The 19,029-nt window shown below is 55.5% G+C and overlaps 2 protein-coding genes across 2 annotated transcripts in view; both read left to right on the top strand.

Moving 5' to 3' along the window:
* Window positions 1-886: 886 nt before the first annotated feature.
* On the top strand, window positions 887-13,990 carry LOC119089672 (beta-TrCP-like). The gene is given in 12 exon segments (XM_037212465.1): window positions 887-1,121; window positions 4,925-5,031; window positions 5,033-5,112; window positions 5,378-5,471; window positions 5,719-5,889; window positions 6,833-7,027; window positions 9,361-9,504; window positions 10,156-10,274; window positions 11,043-11,153; window positions 11,645-11,723; window positions 12,730-12,944; window positions 13,859-13,990. Coding segments are annotated over 12 exon segments (1,578 nt in total). The 3' UTR covers window positions 13,887-13,990.
* A 3,485-nt stretch (window positions 13,991-17,475) lies between these two features.
* LOC119089852 (dual specificity testis-specific protein kinase 2) overlaps window positions 17,476-19,029 on the top strand; it is a 31,637-nt gene continuing 30,083 nt past the window's right edge. The window contains exon 1 of the mRNA XM_037212664.1: window positions 17,476-17,552. The gene's annotated coding sequence lies outside the window, so the exon portion shown is untranslated. The remainder of the gene's footprint in view (window positions 17,553-19,029) is intronic.

Here is a 19,029-nt window from a genome sequence, read left to right as displayed (position 1 = left end):
TCAGTGTTACCTGCCTTCTTTCCCCATAACCATCCACCAGCTGATCAACCTTGATGAGTCAAATAATGGGATGAAATTTTGCAGGTCTAAACTAACTTGGCCTGACCTTTGTTTTCCCTAGTGTTCATGTGTCCCTATCACTCTGTATATGATTCATTTCTAAGATAGAAATCTACATGGTGTTATTGGTGCATAAATTATGGATTCTAAAAATGATTTATTATGGATCCTATGTTTTGGCAGTGTTGTTGTTCAATTTGTGTGAGGAGAATATTAAACATTGATGAAAAGATGGAGTTTCAACTTGATATGCAATATTCACCTCATATTTGAAATCATGCCTAACACCAGAAGATTGGTTCAAAAAGGTTTGTGTGTTCAGAACTGATTAGAATAAAATGGGTTCTATTTTGTGTTATATTATCATTCATGCATAACAATAATAGTGTGTCAACCTAACAGGAATGCAGGAAGCATTACCATAACAATGCCCAGTGATTTTTGTCATGTTTTTTGCTAAGATATTTTGTGTGTACATCAATGACATCTCTGCAGATATGGTTTCCATGTCTTATGAATAACCCAAAATATGTTTCCTTCACATACTTAAATGCCTGCAAAGGTAACCAGTACAGATTGCCCAGTATCCAGCAGCCATTGTATCATTTATTGCCCTTGATCTGCAGTACCTCAGGGCCTGTGCAATGTGTTGATTCATGCAATGCATCACTAGAATTAACAGACTTACAGCCATGAGGTATGAAGCATCCACCATCTCCCCTTTAGAGCTCACATTGTGTTTGTGCCTTGCTGGCAACAGTGGGACTTGTTATGTTTCATAACACTGGGTGCATAGTGCAGACTGGTGGGAGTGACAATGGCGACCATGCTGCTGCAGTTGCCGATGACGGTGATGAGCCTGGACCCGCCGCGGAGGGAGCCGACGCCCCAGTATCTCACCGAGCGGGATGCCTGCCTCAAGTACTTTGAAAAATGGAGCGAACAAGACCAGGTCGAGTTCGTGGAATACCTGCTCTCACAAATGTGCCACTACCAGCACAACAACATCGACACGTTTCTCAAGCCCATGTTGCAGCGGGACTTCATTTCGCTACTGCCAGGTGAGTGCCTGAAGAACTGTCTACCTCTCAGCAATGATGCTGTGACATATTCTGTACTACAAAATGTTTTTTGGTGCTCAAGTAAAGCTATTGTAAAGGTGCTCCTGTACCAGGAAAAATAATTCATTTAAACTTTGATCCCATTTTTTCTTTTTCAAGTGTAATGGACCACCAGATACATTGTAACCATTAGGCACTTTCTGTGAGCAGGACTGCTGCTGGTTATGGGTATGGCGGGTATGGTGGGACCATAACCCCCTTGAGTTATGTTGTTTAGGTCAGCACCGGGTCATGTTTTGGAGACTCGTAAAGCCAACTGCCGTGTCCCAGGCCGCGCTCGATCGCCAAACCGGTAGTGGTACATTCTTTACCTTCCTGTCATATGAGTGATCAAATATCAGAATCACATCCACTTTTGTGAGCTATCATCTCAAGATGATCAGCATCTCCGATTTGTGTGAAGGTGGTTGGTAATATCAATTGAGACAGCACAACCACCCCATAGATATGTGACAATTGATGCTGCGTCCTGGAAGCCTCATCTTTTTCCATCCAGTTATGCCGCCAGGCAGTGCTGGTCAATAGCGGTTGTATGAATCCCACCATCAGCATTGTATGAACGCACCCAGCACTGTCTCTGTTTACATGGCCGGCCCGTGTCGCGTCAGCTTCTCCGGTTAAAAACACACGCCGGTGACATATGCCAGCGCGCCAGCCCGGCGCTCCCGTCTTCGTCTCATGCAGGGGCTCGTAGGCGTCCCCGCTGTTTCGATAACTGAACCACGTAGAACTAAATGCCAAGTGGCGTGGGGGGGCTGCTTGACACTTTCTGTAATAGGCTAATGCAGGCTATTGTGGTCATATCGGTGTATCTAGGACCCGCGCTTTATCTCAAGAGCCGCACTACCGCACCGGGGGAAACGGCGCGGTGCAGTTACGGGTTGACTGCTACAGCATGCGTGTGTATCGGTGATTTCGACACGTGCATCGCACACACATCGGCGGCTGTGGCCTTTAACATCCTAATTTGACTCAAAAGTTCAAGACAAGTGTGTGGAGAGGCCCGTCACTCGCTTCAAAACTAAGCACGTTAAGGCAATGAAATGACGGATTTTAAAAGGCATGCCAAATTGCTCCAAGTATTTTTCTAGACATCAAATATTGTGATGTAAGAATGTAATCATTTTCTGCATTTGCCTTGGCTGACTGCAGGGACTGTCTGTGTCATCACGTGGTTACGTTGATTAGGGCATGGAAATACGGAGCGTTGCTTAGACAAGGGCATTTTAGGCAAACAAGAAGGCTATTTGACGCCTAGAGGTGTGTAGGACTCCACGGCAGCCGGGGGGGGGGGGGGGGGGGGAGGCGGGTGGGGGCAGGGGGAAATATTGAAAATTTGAAGTAACAACTGGGTCTTCAAACTTCACATATGACGTAAAGAGTATGGAGGCGCGGGCATCGAAACTTGACACGCTGAAGGCAGTTTTAAAAAAAAACCATTTCGGAAGCCCGTTGAGAGCTCCACAGGGCGACGCCAACCCGAGGCGGTGACCTTATCGTCCGTGGAGAGTCAAGGGGAGGGGGGGGGGGGGGGGGTACCGGTCCATAGCTTTTATACGCTGTCACAACCTGTTAACATACGGAGACCGAACAGTATGCCGCACATTGGGTCCGAGATCCTGTGCGTGGCTGGAACCAAGCACGACCGAGAGGTTGTGAGGCACTGGCGTACCCCTCGGCTATAGGGAGCATTGCTCGCGTTGCTTTGTCGCGGACTCCGTGCGGCGTAGGGCGTGGGTGAGTCACAAACAAGCCTCTGCACAAGTCATTTCCAGAACGTGCTGGCCGTGCGTACCACAGGAAAGCAAAGCACAAACAGGGTGACGGCGTGGTGTTCAGTAACGGTCTTTGCAGCCATCTGCAAGGCGGCAATTTAAACTTTTTCAGTCGTACCTGCAGGCAAAGCCCAGAAAGCTGTGGTCGGAATCACATGGCTAGCACTATGTTTTGCATGAACGCCTTGATGAGGCTAGAACGCGACGAAATGACAGTGTGAGCTGGAGACTTCCGTGTTGCGTTTGCGGTTACTCAGGATTACGGCTCTGCAAGTTGCGATTACAGTATCAGGACCGGACGATTAACTGCATGCAGATGAGGTCGAACACGAGTGCCTCCATTTCGAACATTGAGCTGCCAGATTTCCGGGTGGATAAATGTCTTGGGAGTTTCTTTGTGCTCGGAATCTGCCAGAAAATGAGGTTCTATATATGCAGCGGAAGTTCGGGTCTCTGCGCATGCCATATGAAGTCGGGTATGTCGGCCAGGGCTTGCCGAAAGGCTGTCCTCCCAGGAGCTGTTTTCAGCCGGCGTTACCGGCGCCATGCATGGGCTCCGTCTTCGTCCCCATTCCTGATCGAAGGGCATTCATTGTCTCTTGTCACCGTCGTGTGTCTGTCTGGGGCGGGAATGAGCCGCGGAACGCTCGGCTGGCTTGTCAAGGACATGCCCTGTACTCGAAACGCTGGCTAGGCCAGACCGTTGCCCGCTGTGCAGGCTGGCTGCTACAGGTGCGATGGGTATCGGATTTCGTCGACACTTGTGTGTGCGGAATTGTTGTTGTATGGCATCGTTTGTCGCTTCGGTGCATTTAGATAGCGAACTACGGTTGGGGCGAAAAAGAGCCACCTGTTTCGTGTCACATGTGCAGCAGAGCTCATGGCGTGAACCGGTTGACGCCGCAGTCGTGGCGGCTCGGGAATTTTATGTGAGTTGGGAGCCCCCGTCTTGCATTCTGTAATCATGGTGGTAATACGGTTTGATTTTTAGCGTGGTAAACACATCGCAGCGTGTTGGACTGCAGACCGTTTTTCTCATGGTGAACGTGTGTCGCAAAGAAACTTGATGCGCGAATAATTGCTTAATGATGAATCGTTACACACGTGGCTTCCTGGTGAGAGGTTTCCACACCAAAGCTCCACCACGCACCAGTGGCTGCACAGCGGCCAGCTGTTACAAGCCGCCGTGAGTGACGGTCCCGAAATCCGCAGCGTAGCATGGCGTTTGGTCTCTGACTTGTAATGATGTAACTGTGGCGAGTGAAGTGCGGTTAGCCAGCAAACGAACAGCGTAGTGGCCACCTGCCAACATATATCGTTTGCCCCCCCCCCCTCCCCCTTGAAATAAAGCACAGGTGATCTTGAAGGCAGCTGGGTATCTCAATGGGATATTTATTTGACTGTGCCGAAAAAGTCGCTCGACGTTGAAGTTCAAACCATCTTGCAAAGAGCATGTAGGTGTGATGATATTCCTGACAGCAGCACATAATGGAAACTGAAGTGGCGACCGATGTCACTCGAGTGCAGTGACACTCGGGTTCGCCTTGTGTCACAGGAACATCACTTTTCTTCAACCTGCTGTGCCGTTGGATAAATGGCTATATGTACAGCATATGTGTGATGTTGTTCCGAATGATGGCATTTCGTGGGAATGGACAATTTGGCATCAAGGTGTTTGTTGTTTGGCAGATTTGAGTTGTTCCGTCATATTCGTTTCATTTCATTTCGCGTTCAGCTCAGCCGTGTTTTGATGGCGTAATCAATTCTGATACGATATTTTTCGTCTGCGTGTGCAGTATAAAGCATTCACTATTGGAGCTCCGTCCAACATTCACGCCTCGGCAGTCGTAGCGTCCTTTCATTGCCGGATCCAGATCAGTTTCTGTGTCGACACCCGGGTTGTGGGGCCGTTCGTCGCGCGTGCCGGCCGGTTCACTGACGCACGCCACGCGCCGCGCTCCGCCGCAGACAAGGGCCTGGACCACGTGGCCGAGAGCATCCTCTCGTACCTGGACGACCGGTCGCTGTGCGCCGCCGAGCTAGTCTGCAAGGAGTGGAAGCGGGTCATCAGCGACGGGCATGCTCTGGAAGAAGCTCATCGAGAAGAAAGTGCGCACCGACCCGCTCTGGAAGGGCCTGGCCGAGCGGCGAGGATGGTACGTCCCCCCCCCCCTCCCCCCACCTCCACTTCCCGCTCCTGATGTTGACTCGCTGTGATGCTGTCAGCGCTCAAATGCGCGGCTGTCCTACAGCTCTGGGCCATTGAACAGTTGACTGCGGGTTCTACTGCCTGCACTTTGTTCAATTCCGTGGTCAGGTTGAAATGGACTTCACTGACTGCCCGGCAATAGTACGCTATCAGTTGCTGCCGCACATTGATTCATGTGTAACGAGTGGCTCTGAGAACTGTGCTTTTTTCAGGGGGCAATACTTAGGGAAACCAAAACCCGGCCAAGCACTTCCAGATCATCAGAAATATAGGAAACTATACCCCAAAATAATTAAAGACATTGAGGTAAGAAAAACATATTTGTGATCGTGTGAAAATCGTGGTGTGTCGCCAGCATGCTTCCATAAAACATCTTAGCCGCGACTTCGGCAACTTTTATGCCACCCGCATGTAGTAATGTACCAGGCCCGTGCGATGTTGATACCTTATATTGCTCTTCGCCTAGCTAGCAGCTTATTGTTGCCAGTCACGATCCATGCGACATCAGTTTGTGGGAGGGAGTCTGACCCTTCGCTGACCATCGCGTTCTCAGAGTATAGAAAACAACTGGAGGACGGGCAAGCACAACCTGCAGCGGATAAACTGTCGTTCGGAGACGTCCAAGGGCGTCTACTGCCTGCAGTACGACGACAAGAAGATCGTCTCTGGCCTGCGGGACAACACCATCAAGATGTGGGACCGCGACTCGCTGCAGTGCACCAAGGTGGGCTGCTCGGCGGCCGCCGCCCTCACGGGCCGCATAACTGGATCGGCCCTTCCACCCAGAGCGTGGTGTCTTGCGTACAACAGACCCCTCGAGCATAACACGAGATTGGCAGCCGGACATTGCTGTGGCCATCACTGTGCACACGCTCGTTAAAACAATGGATCCCCCCGTCTAAACACCTGAAGCTGGCACAGTCCCGACAGAGGTTATGAATTATTGCACCTTCTTGTTGACACGGTCAGCCGTATAAGCATGCCAGCTTCCAAACGCTTGCCACTCGTCAGCACTGGCTGGAGAAGCCCGCTGCTGCCGTACGATTAAGATATCGATCTGGGAAGTTGGCTTGTGGCGGTCACGTGCGGTGTCTGGCTGCACCTCCGTCACCCGCGCCGTCTGTCTCAGGTCTCTGTCCACATGTCTGGCGCCCAGACACCCACCACTGAAAGGGTTCGCCTCATTCCCATCCGCCGCGTGTTGGCTTCGCTGGTGTTGACATAGTCCCCGTGGCACCTCCAGAGGAGGTGTCCACCGCTCCCCCCCCCCCCCCCCCCGCGGTACTGACTGAGCCCAGGCGGCGTCTCTAGAGCAGAAGGTGCCCACCCCACCGCTTTCGGTACTGATCTAGCCCCGCGGCGCTTCATGAGCAGAAGGTGCCCACCTCCCATCGCTTCCGATACTGACCGAGCTCCCGCGGCGTCTCCAGGGCAAAAGGTGCTCACATCCCCCAGCCCCGGGTACAGACGAGCCCCGGCGGCGCCTGATGAGCAGGAGGTGCTCACCTCCCCACCCCTGAGTACAGATGAACCCCGGCGGCGCCTCCAGAGTAGGTGCTCACCCCCCGGCCCCCGTGTACAGACGAGCCCCGGCGCGCCTGCTGAGCAGAAGGTGCTCACCTCGCACGGTGCCCCGGCCTGACCGAGCCCCCGCGGCGTGCCCACAGCAAGTGCTCACCGGCCACACGGGCTCGGTGCTCTGCCTGCAATACGACGACAAGGTGATCATCAGCGGCTCCTCGGACGCCACCGTGCGCGTCTGGGACGTCAACTCGGGCGAGCTGGTCAACACGCTGATCCACCACTGCGAGGCCGTGCTCCACCTCCGCTTCGCGCACGGCATGATGGTCACCTGTTCCAAGGTGAGTCACGCTCGGCCGGCCCGGGTCACGCGCTCCGGAGGTCGTGATCCTCCGGCGGAGGGGCTGCTCAAGCGTGTGTCATTACGGCCGAGGGCGGGGACGACGGCTGAATGTGGACACTCGGTGTCGAGGTCGTTCAGACAATGAAAATCGGCGAATTAGGTTGTTAGTTGAGATCAGTTGAAGTGCTGGGCGCCGGTCTGTCGCGGCGGCTAGCGTAGCGGCGTTTGGGGCCGGGTTTGGGTTATCGTTTTTGCCTCGCCCGGGGGTGATCGCGTTATGCCCGGTTGCCGAGGGATTCTCAGTTCACGTTGGGCGGCTCCTCTATATGTCTGGGTGCGTGCTGGGGCCTGTTGTCGGCGCGTAGGGCGGTCCGCTACTGGGCCACATGGTACTGGACCAACAGCTACGGCGGGCTGTTTTCCGATCGCGCCAGCTGTATCGCACCTGAGGCAACAGCCTACGTCTGCTCCAAACGCTGCTGCGATGTGTAATGTGCCGCCGATGCTGGTTTGCGCACGTGTTCTGGTGTCGGCTGTGCCGTCTGCGGATCCACGCGGTTGCGACGTGGGTGCTGGTCTGCGCACGTGTCCTGGTGTCATTTGCTGTGCCGTCTGCGGATCCACGCGGCTGTGACGTGCCGCCGGTGCAGATCTGTGCACGTGTCCTGGTGTCGTTGGCTGTGCCGTCTGCGGATCCACGCGGCTGTGACGCGCCGCCGGTGCTGGTCTGCGCACGTGTTCTGGTGTCGGCTGTGCCGTCTGCGGATCCACGCGGCTGTGACGCGCCGCCGGTGCTGGTCTGCGCACGTGTCCTGGTGTCGGCTGTGCCGTCTGCGGATCCACGCGGCTGTGACGTGCCACCGGTGCAGGTCTGTGCACGTGTCCTGGTGTCGTTGGCTGTGCCTTCTGCGGATCCGTGCAGCTGTGACGTGCCGCCGGTGCTGGTCTGCACACATGTCCTGGTGTCGGCTGTGCCGTCTGCGGATCCACGCGGCTGTGACGTGCGGCCGGTGCTGGTCTGCACACATGTCCTGGTGTCGGCTGTGCCGTCTGCGGATCCACCCGGTTCCCCGGTGCCGGCGTAGGTGTCGGCCGGATGACCCTCCTGGTGCCGCTCTCGGCCGTCTGGGGCCAGAGACGGCGTGCCCCTCCCGTCTGACCCGTGTTGAGTGTCAGAAGGCGAACATACGAACCTACGCACATTGAGTCGCTCGCATGGGCTCGTACGCCGAAAACAACGTAGTTTACCCGAAGCGATCTGTTATAAATGCCTCAAGAATCGACAGATGCGATCGCAATTTGTGCAAGTTACGAATTGGTACGGTTCGTGTGTTAGTGTTGTAAGCTACGCCGTGGCTGTGTGACCGTACTGAGGTGCGGCTTACCAGACGCGCCGCCGGCGACACCCGTCTCCTGTACTCGTGCTCCCCGGGATCGGCGCCACTGCTGGCAACGTCGTGGCCCCGACTGCAGGCGGCCACTCGGAGCCGAAATATGCGGTCGACGGGTATTCCAATGCCGCAACAACTTTCCAATGTTCAGAGTATTCTAGTGCCTGCCGGAAAGACACCAATGTAGTTGTAAAAATAGTTGCTGGCGCGAAAAAGTTGCAAAATGGTCCCAAGCTGGCTGGAAGTTTGACGATCTTTGGCGCGAGGGCAAATTATATCGAATGATATCTTTGGCGCAAATCACATCGAGTACTTCTGATTCATTGGTAGTGGGCTGGATTGCTGGAGAGACAACTGGGACACGATGTCGGTGGACGGCTGATCGTCCGAAATTCGACAAGGGTCGTGTTAATGGCATAACATTTTAACATTGCCGGGATTTGGGAGGAAATAACAAAATGTGTTACCCATATATCGTGTATTTTTCCGCCGGGCTCAGTATTTGAAGTTGTCTGATGTGTATACGCGGCAAAAAAGAGATAGATTTCCCGAACTGGCCTTCGGCAGTGGTTTATTTAATTGTTCTGATGTTCTCACAATCCGCAGCGCATTTGAAAATTGGGTGATTGGGTATCCGTCTCGGTTGGCATGCGCTCACCCAGATGCATTGTTGGCAACTGATGCCTAATTTTCTAATGGAATGCTCGGGTCTTCATACCTGAATATTTCAAAACCTCAACCAAGGCGATGGGTTATCTTCAGCCTGGGCACCAGTAACGCGTGGGAATATTGAGTCATCTGTGTGTGTTGACTGCATAACCCAACATCATCAGAGCCGATAATACCCGTGAGTAGCCTGCGACGCCTGTCCGCGTCTCCGCACGCGTACCGTGTCATGTGAGCGAGCGCCCAGTGACGGCCGACGCCGGCTCGCCCGCAGGACCGCTCCATCGCCGTCTGGGACATGGTCTCGCCGACCGAGATCAACCTGCACCGCGTGCTGGTCGGCCACCGCGCCGCCGTCAACGTCGTCGACTTCGACGAGAAGTACATCGTCAGCGCGTCGGGCGACCGCACCATCAAGGTGGGAGCGCGCCCGGCCGGCGGCCGCCCTCGAATGGGGTCACGGCGGCCGGCGTCGAGCGTTTCCGGCCGGCCGATCGATGCCGAGGGGGCGCGATGGGGAGGGACTGGGGGGAGGCGCCGCGCATGTGATGGGCCGGCCGCCGTTGGGAGGCCGACACGTGTGACTGGGGTTCAGTGGGGCCGGAGCGGAGTGGCCCTGACTCCGGAGGGAGAGGGGCGGAGCGGGGCAGCTCTGCTCCGGAGGGAGGGCTGGAGGGGGGGGGGGGGGGAGGAGAGCGGGGCTCTGGCTGCGGGGGGAGGGGGGAGGGAGCGGGCTCTGATTCCCGAGGAGGGGAAGCAGCGGCGGGGCGGGCCTCCGGCTCCGGAGGTGCGATTAGAGTGAACTCGCCTTGTTTCTGCCGTTACCAATACGTCTCGCGGTGTGGTTTCATTGCGTCGACCGGTGACATCGGTCGACACGAACAGTGACAAAGCCAGTGTCATACGGCCGCTGGGTGAGTGTGGTGCAACGGCGGCCCAGCCCCTCCACCGCTCAGTCACGCTCTGTCAGCGCATCTGTGCGGCGCCGGCCTCTGTCCAGATCCGTCCCCGTTGCGCAACCGGCCGGCGTCGGCCGGCGGCGCCGTCTGACACCGTGCTCGCCGGCCAGGTGTGGAACACATCCACGTGCGAGTTCGTGCGGACGCTGTCGGGCCACAAGAGGGGCATCGCCTGCCTGCAGTACCGCGACCGGCTGGTGGTCAGCGGCAGCTCGGACAACACCATCAGGTCAGCCGGGCCCACGCCCGCGGGCGGGGGCGGGCACGGCCGTACCCAGGCGCTGGCGTGGCCCCGTCAGGCGCTGCTATCACGTCGACAAGTGTCGATCGCCGCCGTCTAGTTTGGACAGGGCGGGAATTCGGCTCGCTCGCCACGATATTCAACTGGCCGGCACTCGTGAGCTGCTGGGTACGCGCCTGCTCGGCATCTGCATCGCTCGGCGAGCGACGGCGCTCAGAGCGGCCTCTGCTCCCGGATGTGATCGTATGAGATGTGATGTAGATGCCGAAGTCGTGACGAAACGTGACGACCGCCCACTGGAGGCGGCCGGCGACCTTGGCCGCCGCCGGCAGACGGGGTGGCGCTGGGGACTTTGCTCGCATTAGGTGAACGCGCTCAGTGGCGGCAGTAGCGCCGCACCCGCCAGGTGGCGTTGACCCGGCCCATGATGCCGACGCCGCCCAGTGAAGCGTAGCGATGTCTGTGAAACCCGTTTGAGTTGATGGCGTGTTTTTCTCTGGCCGTTCCTGTTTTGTTGTGCTGCCGGCGGACACATCACGCCCGGTGCAGGCTGGCTGCAGTTTGCGGCAGGCGCCTGGCCCCGGCGGTCGGGATCAGGTGGTCCCCCGCCTCCAATGGCCCGGCTGGACGGACTGCGGACCCCCGCGGACCGCCCCCGGGTGGCGCGTATCTCGGACGATCCAACCGGAGGGCAGCGTGTCCGCGGGTCGTCCCCGTCGCCCTCCCACTGGCCTGACGTGACCGGCCCGGCCGCAGGCTATGGGACATTGAGTTCGGTGACTGCCTGCGCGTGCTGGAGGGCCACGACGAGCTGGTGCGCTGCATCCGGTTCGATTCGAAGCGGATTGTCAGCGGCGCGTACGACGGGTGAGTCTCCGTTTACGGAGTGAGCCGCTCCGGCTCACCTGGTCCGGGATTGACGCCCGGCTCGCTCGTGCTTCATGACACGTTTCTTCGTGTTCTGTGGTAGAAAGATTGTGGTGTACGTTTCGGGATGTTGCGTGCCGGGTGTGAGCGGTAATTGAGCTGGTTCCCTTCCGTCGTTGGTTATCGCGGCCGGCACGACGTGTCTGGCAGACAGTCTGCCATTGATCTGTCTGGGAATCAATCTCAACTGTTCAACTATCTGGGTGTCCGTGATGACCCGAGCGGCGTTGACGGGCGGCTCGCCGGCGGCTCCTGATACAGCCGCGCCCGCCCACCCGTCTGCCCCGCCTGTGACGCCGCCGGCCCCAGTCCCCGACCCGTTCGACTGCGCGATCAGTGGAGAACGTGCCGTCCCGTCCGGCGGCTGGTGTGCCGGCCGTCGCCCCGGAGACCGGTGGGTGCGTGTGACACGCCGCTCTGCCCTGTTACAGGAAAATCAAGGTGTGGGACCTGCAAGCGGCGCTGAATCCGCGCAGCCCTGTCGGCTCGCTCTGCCTCCGTACTCTGGTGGTAAGTGTCGGTCTCGTGCGGCCCGGCCGGCGCGGGAGATGCGGACATGGTGCCGTGGAACATCGGACGGGTGTGAGGCGATGGCCAGAGCCGCGTCCCCGTCTGTGACGTGGTCTGGTGGAGCATGGTGCTGGTCTTCGCCAGTTCAGTCAGTGGCCGTCACAACTGCGAGCTTTGTGTCCAAGGGCCATGGCTCCGCGTGCCCTGGACACAGCCATGCCTGAGGCGCGTGTGACATGAACACGCCCGCCATCCTGTGGAACACCGATTGGCTGGTCTAGGGAGGACGCGAGCGGCGCGCGCGCACCTGTGAACAGAGGGCGCCTTCTGTGCATGTTTGTCTGCTACCCTTGTGTCACCGACCCGTGGTATCTGACCGCTCGTCGTCGTGAGGTCGTTGTCCATCGTTGTTCGGAAAGTGTTTGGTTTACGCAAGTAAGCCTTGTTTGGACTGCAGTGTTCCCCGAGAGGAATGATACTGCTCACTTTTGCCCAGCGTGAGGCAGCATGTTTTGGAAACACGTCCGCGTGAGAGGATATGACACCGCCTGCTGTGTGCGTCAGAACTTCTTATCGGGTTTGTTTGCCAGCGTTGGCGAATCTGGTCTGCATTGAGTGTCGCTCTACCGTGCCCTGTCGTCCACCGGCCGCCGCGTTCACCTGCGGTCCCTCACCCCCGTCCTGTGACGGGTCTGTCTCGTCCACCGGCCGTCACGCTCACTTGCGGTCCCTCGCCCCCGTCCTGTGACGGGCGCGTCTCGTCTACCGGCCCCCACGCTCACTTGCGGTCCCTCACCTCCGTCCTGTGACGGGCCTGTCTAGTCTACTGTCCGCTACGCTCACCTGCGGTCCCTCACCTCCGTCTTGTGGCGGGCGTGTCTCGTCTACCGGCCGCCACGCTCACCTGCGGTCCCTCACCTCCGTCCTGTGACGGGCGTGTCTCGTCCATCGGCTGCCGCCCGCGCCTGACCTGACCTGACCTGACCCGCTCGGCGCCGCCCGGCAGGAACACACGGGCAGGGTGTTCCGTCTGCAGTTCGACGAGTTCCAGATCGTCAGCAGCTCGCACGACGATAGCATTCTGATCTGGGACTTCCTCAACTACACCCCGCCGACTGCGTCCGGCAGCCAGGAGATGGAGGCCGACGGCGGCGACGAGGGCGCCGCCGGCCTGCAGCGCGCCGTCCGCACCACACCCCTTGACCCCAACAGGTACCGCAAGTAAGTCGGCTCGCGCTGCCGCTGACCACGTGGCTCGAGACGGCGGCGGCGGCAGGCGGTCGTGGAAGGATCCGGCGGTGTCCAAGTTTACTTTCTTAATTTTATTGGAGGATTTCGTGGTATCGGTGATTTTTCGCCATCTTTGGCAGTCGTTTGGGCGTGGGTGTTTTCTTGGGGTCCAAGCAGATGTCTGCACTGAACTCCCCTTTATAGCTGACCATCTGTATTCTCGTTCCGCCATCTATATAGCAGCCCCCCTATATTCCCGCCTCGCCTCCAATATAGCTAGGAAAACAAATGCCAACCGGTGGGATGACACCAGTGATTTCGATACACAGCGGATTAGCAGGGATGTGTCATGTTTGAAGTTGACCTGTCTCACTTACCGGGTTAGTTTGAGGTACATCAGCTGCAGTGGCTGTAGTGCTCGTGGCTGTGTGGGATTCTCGAAAATACCATGGTGTCCACTGCAGGCCGTTTTCCATGGCACATAATTTGTGGTCAAGTTTATGGCAATTGCTTGTTATCGAAATGTAATGCATGAATGTTTGTGTGCCTCTTGGCATTTTGGACACATACCCAGTGATCCTCAGTGGCGCCGGATGTTCTCTTAACTGATCCACGTCTTGGTTTTTTATCCATGTTGTCGTGCATTCCTTTCAGATGTTTCGTTTCATGCGTAATCGGTTGTAATGCCCCAAAATGTGGGGTAAAATGTATTGTCACTGACTTTTACCGGACGTCGTCATTTTCACTGCTTCCGAAAATCCCACTGTGTCATCATGTACGGCCATTCGTACCCAGCTAGCGGTGCGTATTCCCTGCCCGACCGCTCTGCGATTTCGCTTGCTCCGTTGCGTTCGCGGCGAACCGTCGGCACGCTTCCGCATCTGACGCGCCGCTCGTGTCCACAGCCAAGAGGGCGACGACGAGCTGATGTGAGCACTCTGCGCTCGGATAGATCTAGAAGACATTTTAACCTGGTTTATGTTACGTGGCGCGCCCGGACGGACAGCTGTGTGGTCGGGCGGTCGGCAGGCCAGACGAGCGGCCCGCCTGCAGTTATGCGCCGCAGTGGCCGGCGCGCGGCTCGCAGGGATGCGGGCGCGCCGTCCGCGCCGCCGGGCGTCGGAGAAGAGTCAGTCCGCCGCGCCGCCAAGTGTCGGCCGTCGCGGGGCGCGTGGTGCGCGCGGCCGTCCCGCTGGCGGCGGCTCGGCCGGGCCGTCGCCGGCCGAGCTGGGAGGCGGCGACGGCGTCAGTGCGGCCGCCCGAGGAGGCGGCCCCAGCGCGCCGCCCGCGCGCCCGCCGCTCGACCCGCTCCGTGTGCGTGTGTACCTGTGGCGCGGCTGGCGTTTTATCTATGTGACATTGTACACGGCGATAAATCAGGTTAATTCGATTGCGCACGTTTCGGTGATGCTCTGCGTTCGGGGGCGGGGAGTTTTCTTGTGATGCCGTGTGGCGCGCGTGCGCCGCTGTGTCTTGTTTTGCGTCGGCGGGCCGGTCGGTCCGCGGCCGTCAGGTCGCCAGGCGCAGCCGTTCATTCCGTGATGCCAGAATGTCGTCCGGCCGCCTGGGTTGTTGTCGACGTGTCCATGCGTGCGTTTGTGTGAGAGGGAGAGAAAGCGAGAGAGAGAGAGAAGGAGCAAGAGAAGGAGCGAGAGAAGGAGCGAGAGAGGAGCGAGAGAAGGAGCGAGAGAAGGAGCGAGAGAAGGAGCGAGAGAGAGAGAGAGAGAGAGAGAGAGAGAGAGAGAGAGAGAGAGAGAGAGAGAGAGAGAGAGAGAGAGAGAGAGAGAGAGAGAGAGAGAGAGAGAGAGAGAGAGAGAGAGAGAGAGAGCGCGCAAGAGGGTAAGAGAGCAAGAGAGAGAGAGCGGGAGGGGGTAGAGGGAGAGCAATAGAGCGCGTCCGACCGGCCGGACCGGGCCAGCGAGCCTGTCCGCCATCTCTGCCGTCCGTGTGGCGGCGGTGCCAGCGAGCCGTGCCGCCGTCGCGATGGTGTTGTCGGACTGTCTGGGAGCACAGGCACTCACGCGCCCCGGCCGCCCAATCTCTCGTCCCACCCACAAACGGCCGCCGAGGCGCCCGGCAGCCGCCGCTCTTTCATCCATGTCCACACTCGTCCGACATGATTTGGCATTACAATAAATTGAGTTCTGCTCGACACTGCGTGTTTGCGGGGGCTGGGCTGTCGTCACGTGACGGCGTGCTGACTGGTACTGCGGACTGGTGCTGGGGACTGGGCTGTCGTCACGTGACGGCGTGCTAACTGGTGCTGGGACTGGGCTGTCGTCACGTGACGGCGTGCTAACTGGTGCTGGGACTGGGCTGTCGTCACGTGACGGCGTGCTAACTGGTGCTGGGACTGGGCTGTCATCACGTGACGGCGTGCTAACTGGTGCTGGGACTGGGCTGTCGTCACGTGACGGCACGCTTGCTGGTGCTGGGGACTCACGCATCGATCCTGCCGGGTCAACATGAACACTCCATGTTGTGCTGGCGGTGTCGGTACCGTGCCCGCGCGATGTACCGGCCGCTGTGTCGGTACTGACGGGCGTCGCTCTACATGTGTGGGACGCGACCCACCCGACTCTGTACAGGTCGCCTCTCCGTGCCCCGCCCTGGGGCGACACGGACAGACGCTGCTGCGCAATGAAGCCACGCGACGCTTGACTCCCGGACGTGGCGCAGATAACAGCTGACCTGTGAATATCAGCTGGCGCGTCCGTCGGATACCGCAGCGTCGCCACGGCCTCCGCTTCTGTCACCGCGCGCTTGCGCGGCGCGGTGCCGCGTATTACGCCACCGGCATATCTGCCTTGCATGAGCACCCTCGTTCCCTTCGGGCCGTGACGGTTCCGGAGCCGAGATCTCGCGCTTCGGTGCCCCACAACCCGTGCGTGTTCTCACCACCTGTCAAAGGGGGGGGGGGGCAACGGCACATGGTGCTCAAACAACAGACGCTTGCTTTGTTTTGCCTCAGCAGGATTTATTCCGACCCAGACGGTGCGTAGGGTTGATTTCGACTCTAAATTTCTAAATAAACTTCTAAATAAATTTCGATCTCTAAATTTGATTCTAACTACCTGGAGGGGAGTACGACTGCCATGCACACTGTTTGCAGTTTTCTGAGTTTTGGCTCAAGGTGCGAAAATCATTGCCTCGACATAGTCGTTCAGCATTCTCACATGTCCAAACGAAAAGATGACTATAGCAGTGCTTCTGGACCTGGCTGGTTCCGTTGTTTAATTCAGTATCAGCAACACTGGCGTAATTATGCCTAGCGTGAAACACATCGACTGGTAACGAACCTGTGCATTTCAGGTGCGCTGCGTACGGCTACTCAGAGGCAAGCGTTGTGGAGGTCGCTGGGCGCCAAAGGCGAGGGAGCGTCTCAGAAAGTTGGATTCCAAAGCAAACTTTAGAGTTAAGTCTTTTTAATGCGTTCCCCTAGGATTAATGCCCAGCATTCTCTTAAAGTGGGGAGCCATCGCACCCACACACCTGTACCAAGGATCCAAGGATGCGGAAACCGAGGAGGGGGGGGGGGGGGGGGACGTGGGAGCAGCTCGTTCCCCAGCTTGAAAGCTAGGGGCAGCATCCCCCAACTTGGCGGGCCTGTGAAAGGTCCGCTCTGGTATGTGAAGGACCCATTATAAACTTTTAAGAGATTATATCAGCCTGTTTAAGTACATCCTGACCTGTCAGACTCGTTCTGGCATAGGTAAGGTCCATTTTGATCAAGAGGGTAATCTGAGCCTGTAGAGGGCTTATTCTGACCTGCAGAGGGACCATCATTGGTTATGGAGGGCCCATTCTGTCCTGTAGAAGCTTATTCTGATCTCTAGACGGTCTCTTATTGACGGTGGAGGGCCCATTCGGCCTTATAGGGGAGGCCAATATATTGTCTTAGAAAGCCCATTTTGACGTTTTGGAGTTAACCGCCCGAACTTGAACATAGTTTCCGCGCCCTGACCTGTACCCTTAATTCCTATGTCATTTTATACTTGCACTTAATTCCTATGTCTATTTATTGATTAACCATGCCGGGCAGTGTTGGTCTTGCAAACCTGAGTAGATCGTGCTCCTGATACCATAAAAGAGCGCTGGTCAGGTGGTGCCACCTGCTCACCTGTCAAGTGCTGCCATCTTACTTCTCATAGGATTTTGCAGGAACTAATGTACCATTACTCTAATGACTTGGAGAAGTTGGTTTTACAAATGCTGAGCGATGTGTGTAAGCTAACATCAAATGATTCCAAATATAGCAAAATGGAAGGACAGGTCTTGTAAAAATTTCGCTTTTAGTGTCTCGTCTATTCCAGGAGAATTGGCACAAGCACGAAGTGGTCTAAAATGGCATGCAGTCGGCAGCAACGATGGATTTGGTGGTGACATGCCTTGGATTAGTCGTCCCATCTGCGCCAATGGGATCTAGTAGTTTTGTAAATATCTGTGTTGGTGTATTGTGTGCAAGAGCGGGGGTGGCACGCGTCGGTGGCGCTATTTTTAGTGTGATGTGGTTTTGTGGTGCTTCGCAAGTATAGTTCAGGTTTCATGATTTCATCAGTGTTGTGGCCTTATCTGGATATCAATTAGCTTCAGAATTAGGTGAGTTTAGAGCAACGGGTAGTTTGTGTCCATTTTCGTCTCTTGTTTACCATGCAATGCCATATTTAGGTCATCAAACAGCATACATATTTTCACAACATGTTTGTAAGGAGATTTTTTCATCAAGCAACAAGTTTTAAGTTTTGTGGATGAAGTTGTGCATGACTACATGAAGAACATTTGGGTATTAATGGACAAAATTTGCTATTGTTACTTGGATATGTATGAATCACAACTGTAATGAAAACATTCCAAAGACAAAGCCACAATCACATGTACAGTAGCTAATGCCTCCCTCTTAATAACCCAAGAGCTGTGCAAGAATTTGTTTGTTTAAGGCTGGAGAGAATTTATTGATAAATACATTCTAAATAGGAGGCATCTTCCATCATTGCACTTCCAAGAGTGGCAGCATTGTTGCAGTTGTTGTGGCTACTTTGATGTTAATTTCCTGTCATGTTTGCACCACATGTTCCAGAGTTGCCTGTTGCCTAAGTGTATTGTCAAACATGGTGAGAGTGGTGTTGTGGTTAGGCGAGTGTAGTGTATTGTCCAAAGTTTGCAGCCTTCTAGGCTACATTTGAATGATACATGTCATGCATGCATTGAAGCATGCTGGGTTTGTCAGGACTGTTTCCCATAAGAAAGTTTGGGATTTTTTCTGTTGTGATGATAGATGAAAATGTAGGTTCTATGGTTCTGATCTCTTACATGTCAAGAGATGATTTCCTAGTTGTTTTTTTTGTTTCTCTGTGGGCAATGCCATTTGATTTTGATGATACAGTTGAATGACTGATTGTTTGTTGGTCTTGTCATGGTTTGTTATCAAAGTGTCTTGTCATAAGCTGTTGTATTTTGTTTTCAATGTCAGATTTAAAAAAAAAATTGTTCAGCAAGATCTGTCTGATTCATACCAGTATTGAATGTAAGCCTGTTTGAGCAGAGCAATGCTTGAATGCATATCCAAGGAATGATCTTATGACACTAATTGGTAGTCCATAGGGACATTTACTGTTAGGATGGAAGCGCTGTCTGTTGTGTAGTTTGCTTTTGCTATACAGTTCTTCCAAATTGCTTTTATTGACCATCAACATTCACACCAAGAAAATGTGCTAAATTTTTCATTCTTAGTTCTGCTGTGAATGTCAAGCCATACAGCTCTTTGAATGCATTTTTGGGATGTTCTTGTTTGTTGGTGTCCCTGACCTCTGCAAATATATTGTGTACATGATAACAGTAAAGTCTGGTCTTATGTTGTCATTTTGTAGTATGTCAGCTTCTACATGCCCCCATAGAAATAAGAGAATGAAGGTCAAGGAGAAGAGCCTATCACACCCCCAATTCAGCAATACATTCATCCTTCAGGCCAGTGAAACAGTGTGCAGGCTTTAAGGAAATGTCCAAGAAGGCACAGTGACATTTTGAGAGTAGGAACTTCAGGATAATTGTATATGAGGTTGATGATGATGGATATGGT

Source organism: Pollicipes pollicipes, unplaced genomic scaffold, assembly GCF_011947565.3.
Source record: "Pollicipes pollicipes isolate AB1234 unplaced genomic scaffold, Ppol_2.1 Scaffold_3087;HRSCAF=3621_pilon_pilon_pilon, whole genome shotgun sequence".
NCBI classification, from domain to species: Eukaryota; Metazoa; Arthropoda; class Thecostraca; order Pollicipedomorpha; family Pollicipedidae; genus Pollicipes; species Pollicipes pollicipes.
The sequence above is the reverse complement of the archived record's forward strand: the minus strand, read 5'-3'. Positions and strand labels throughout refer to the sequence as shown.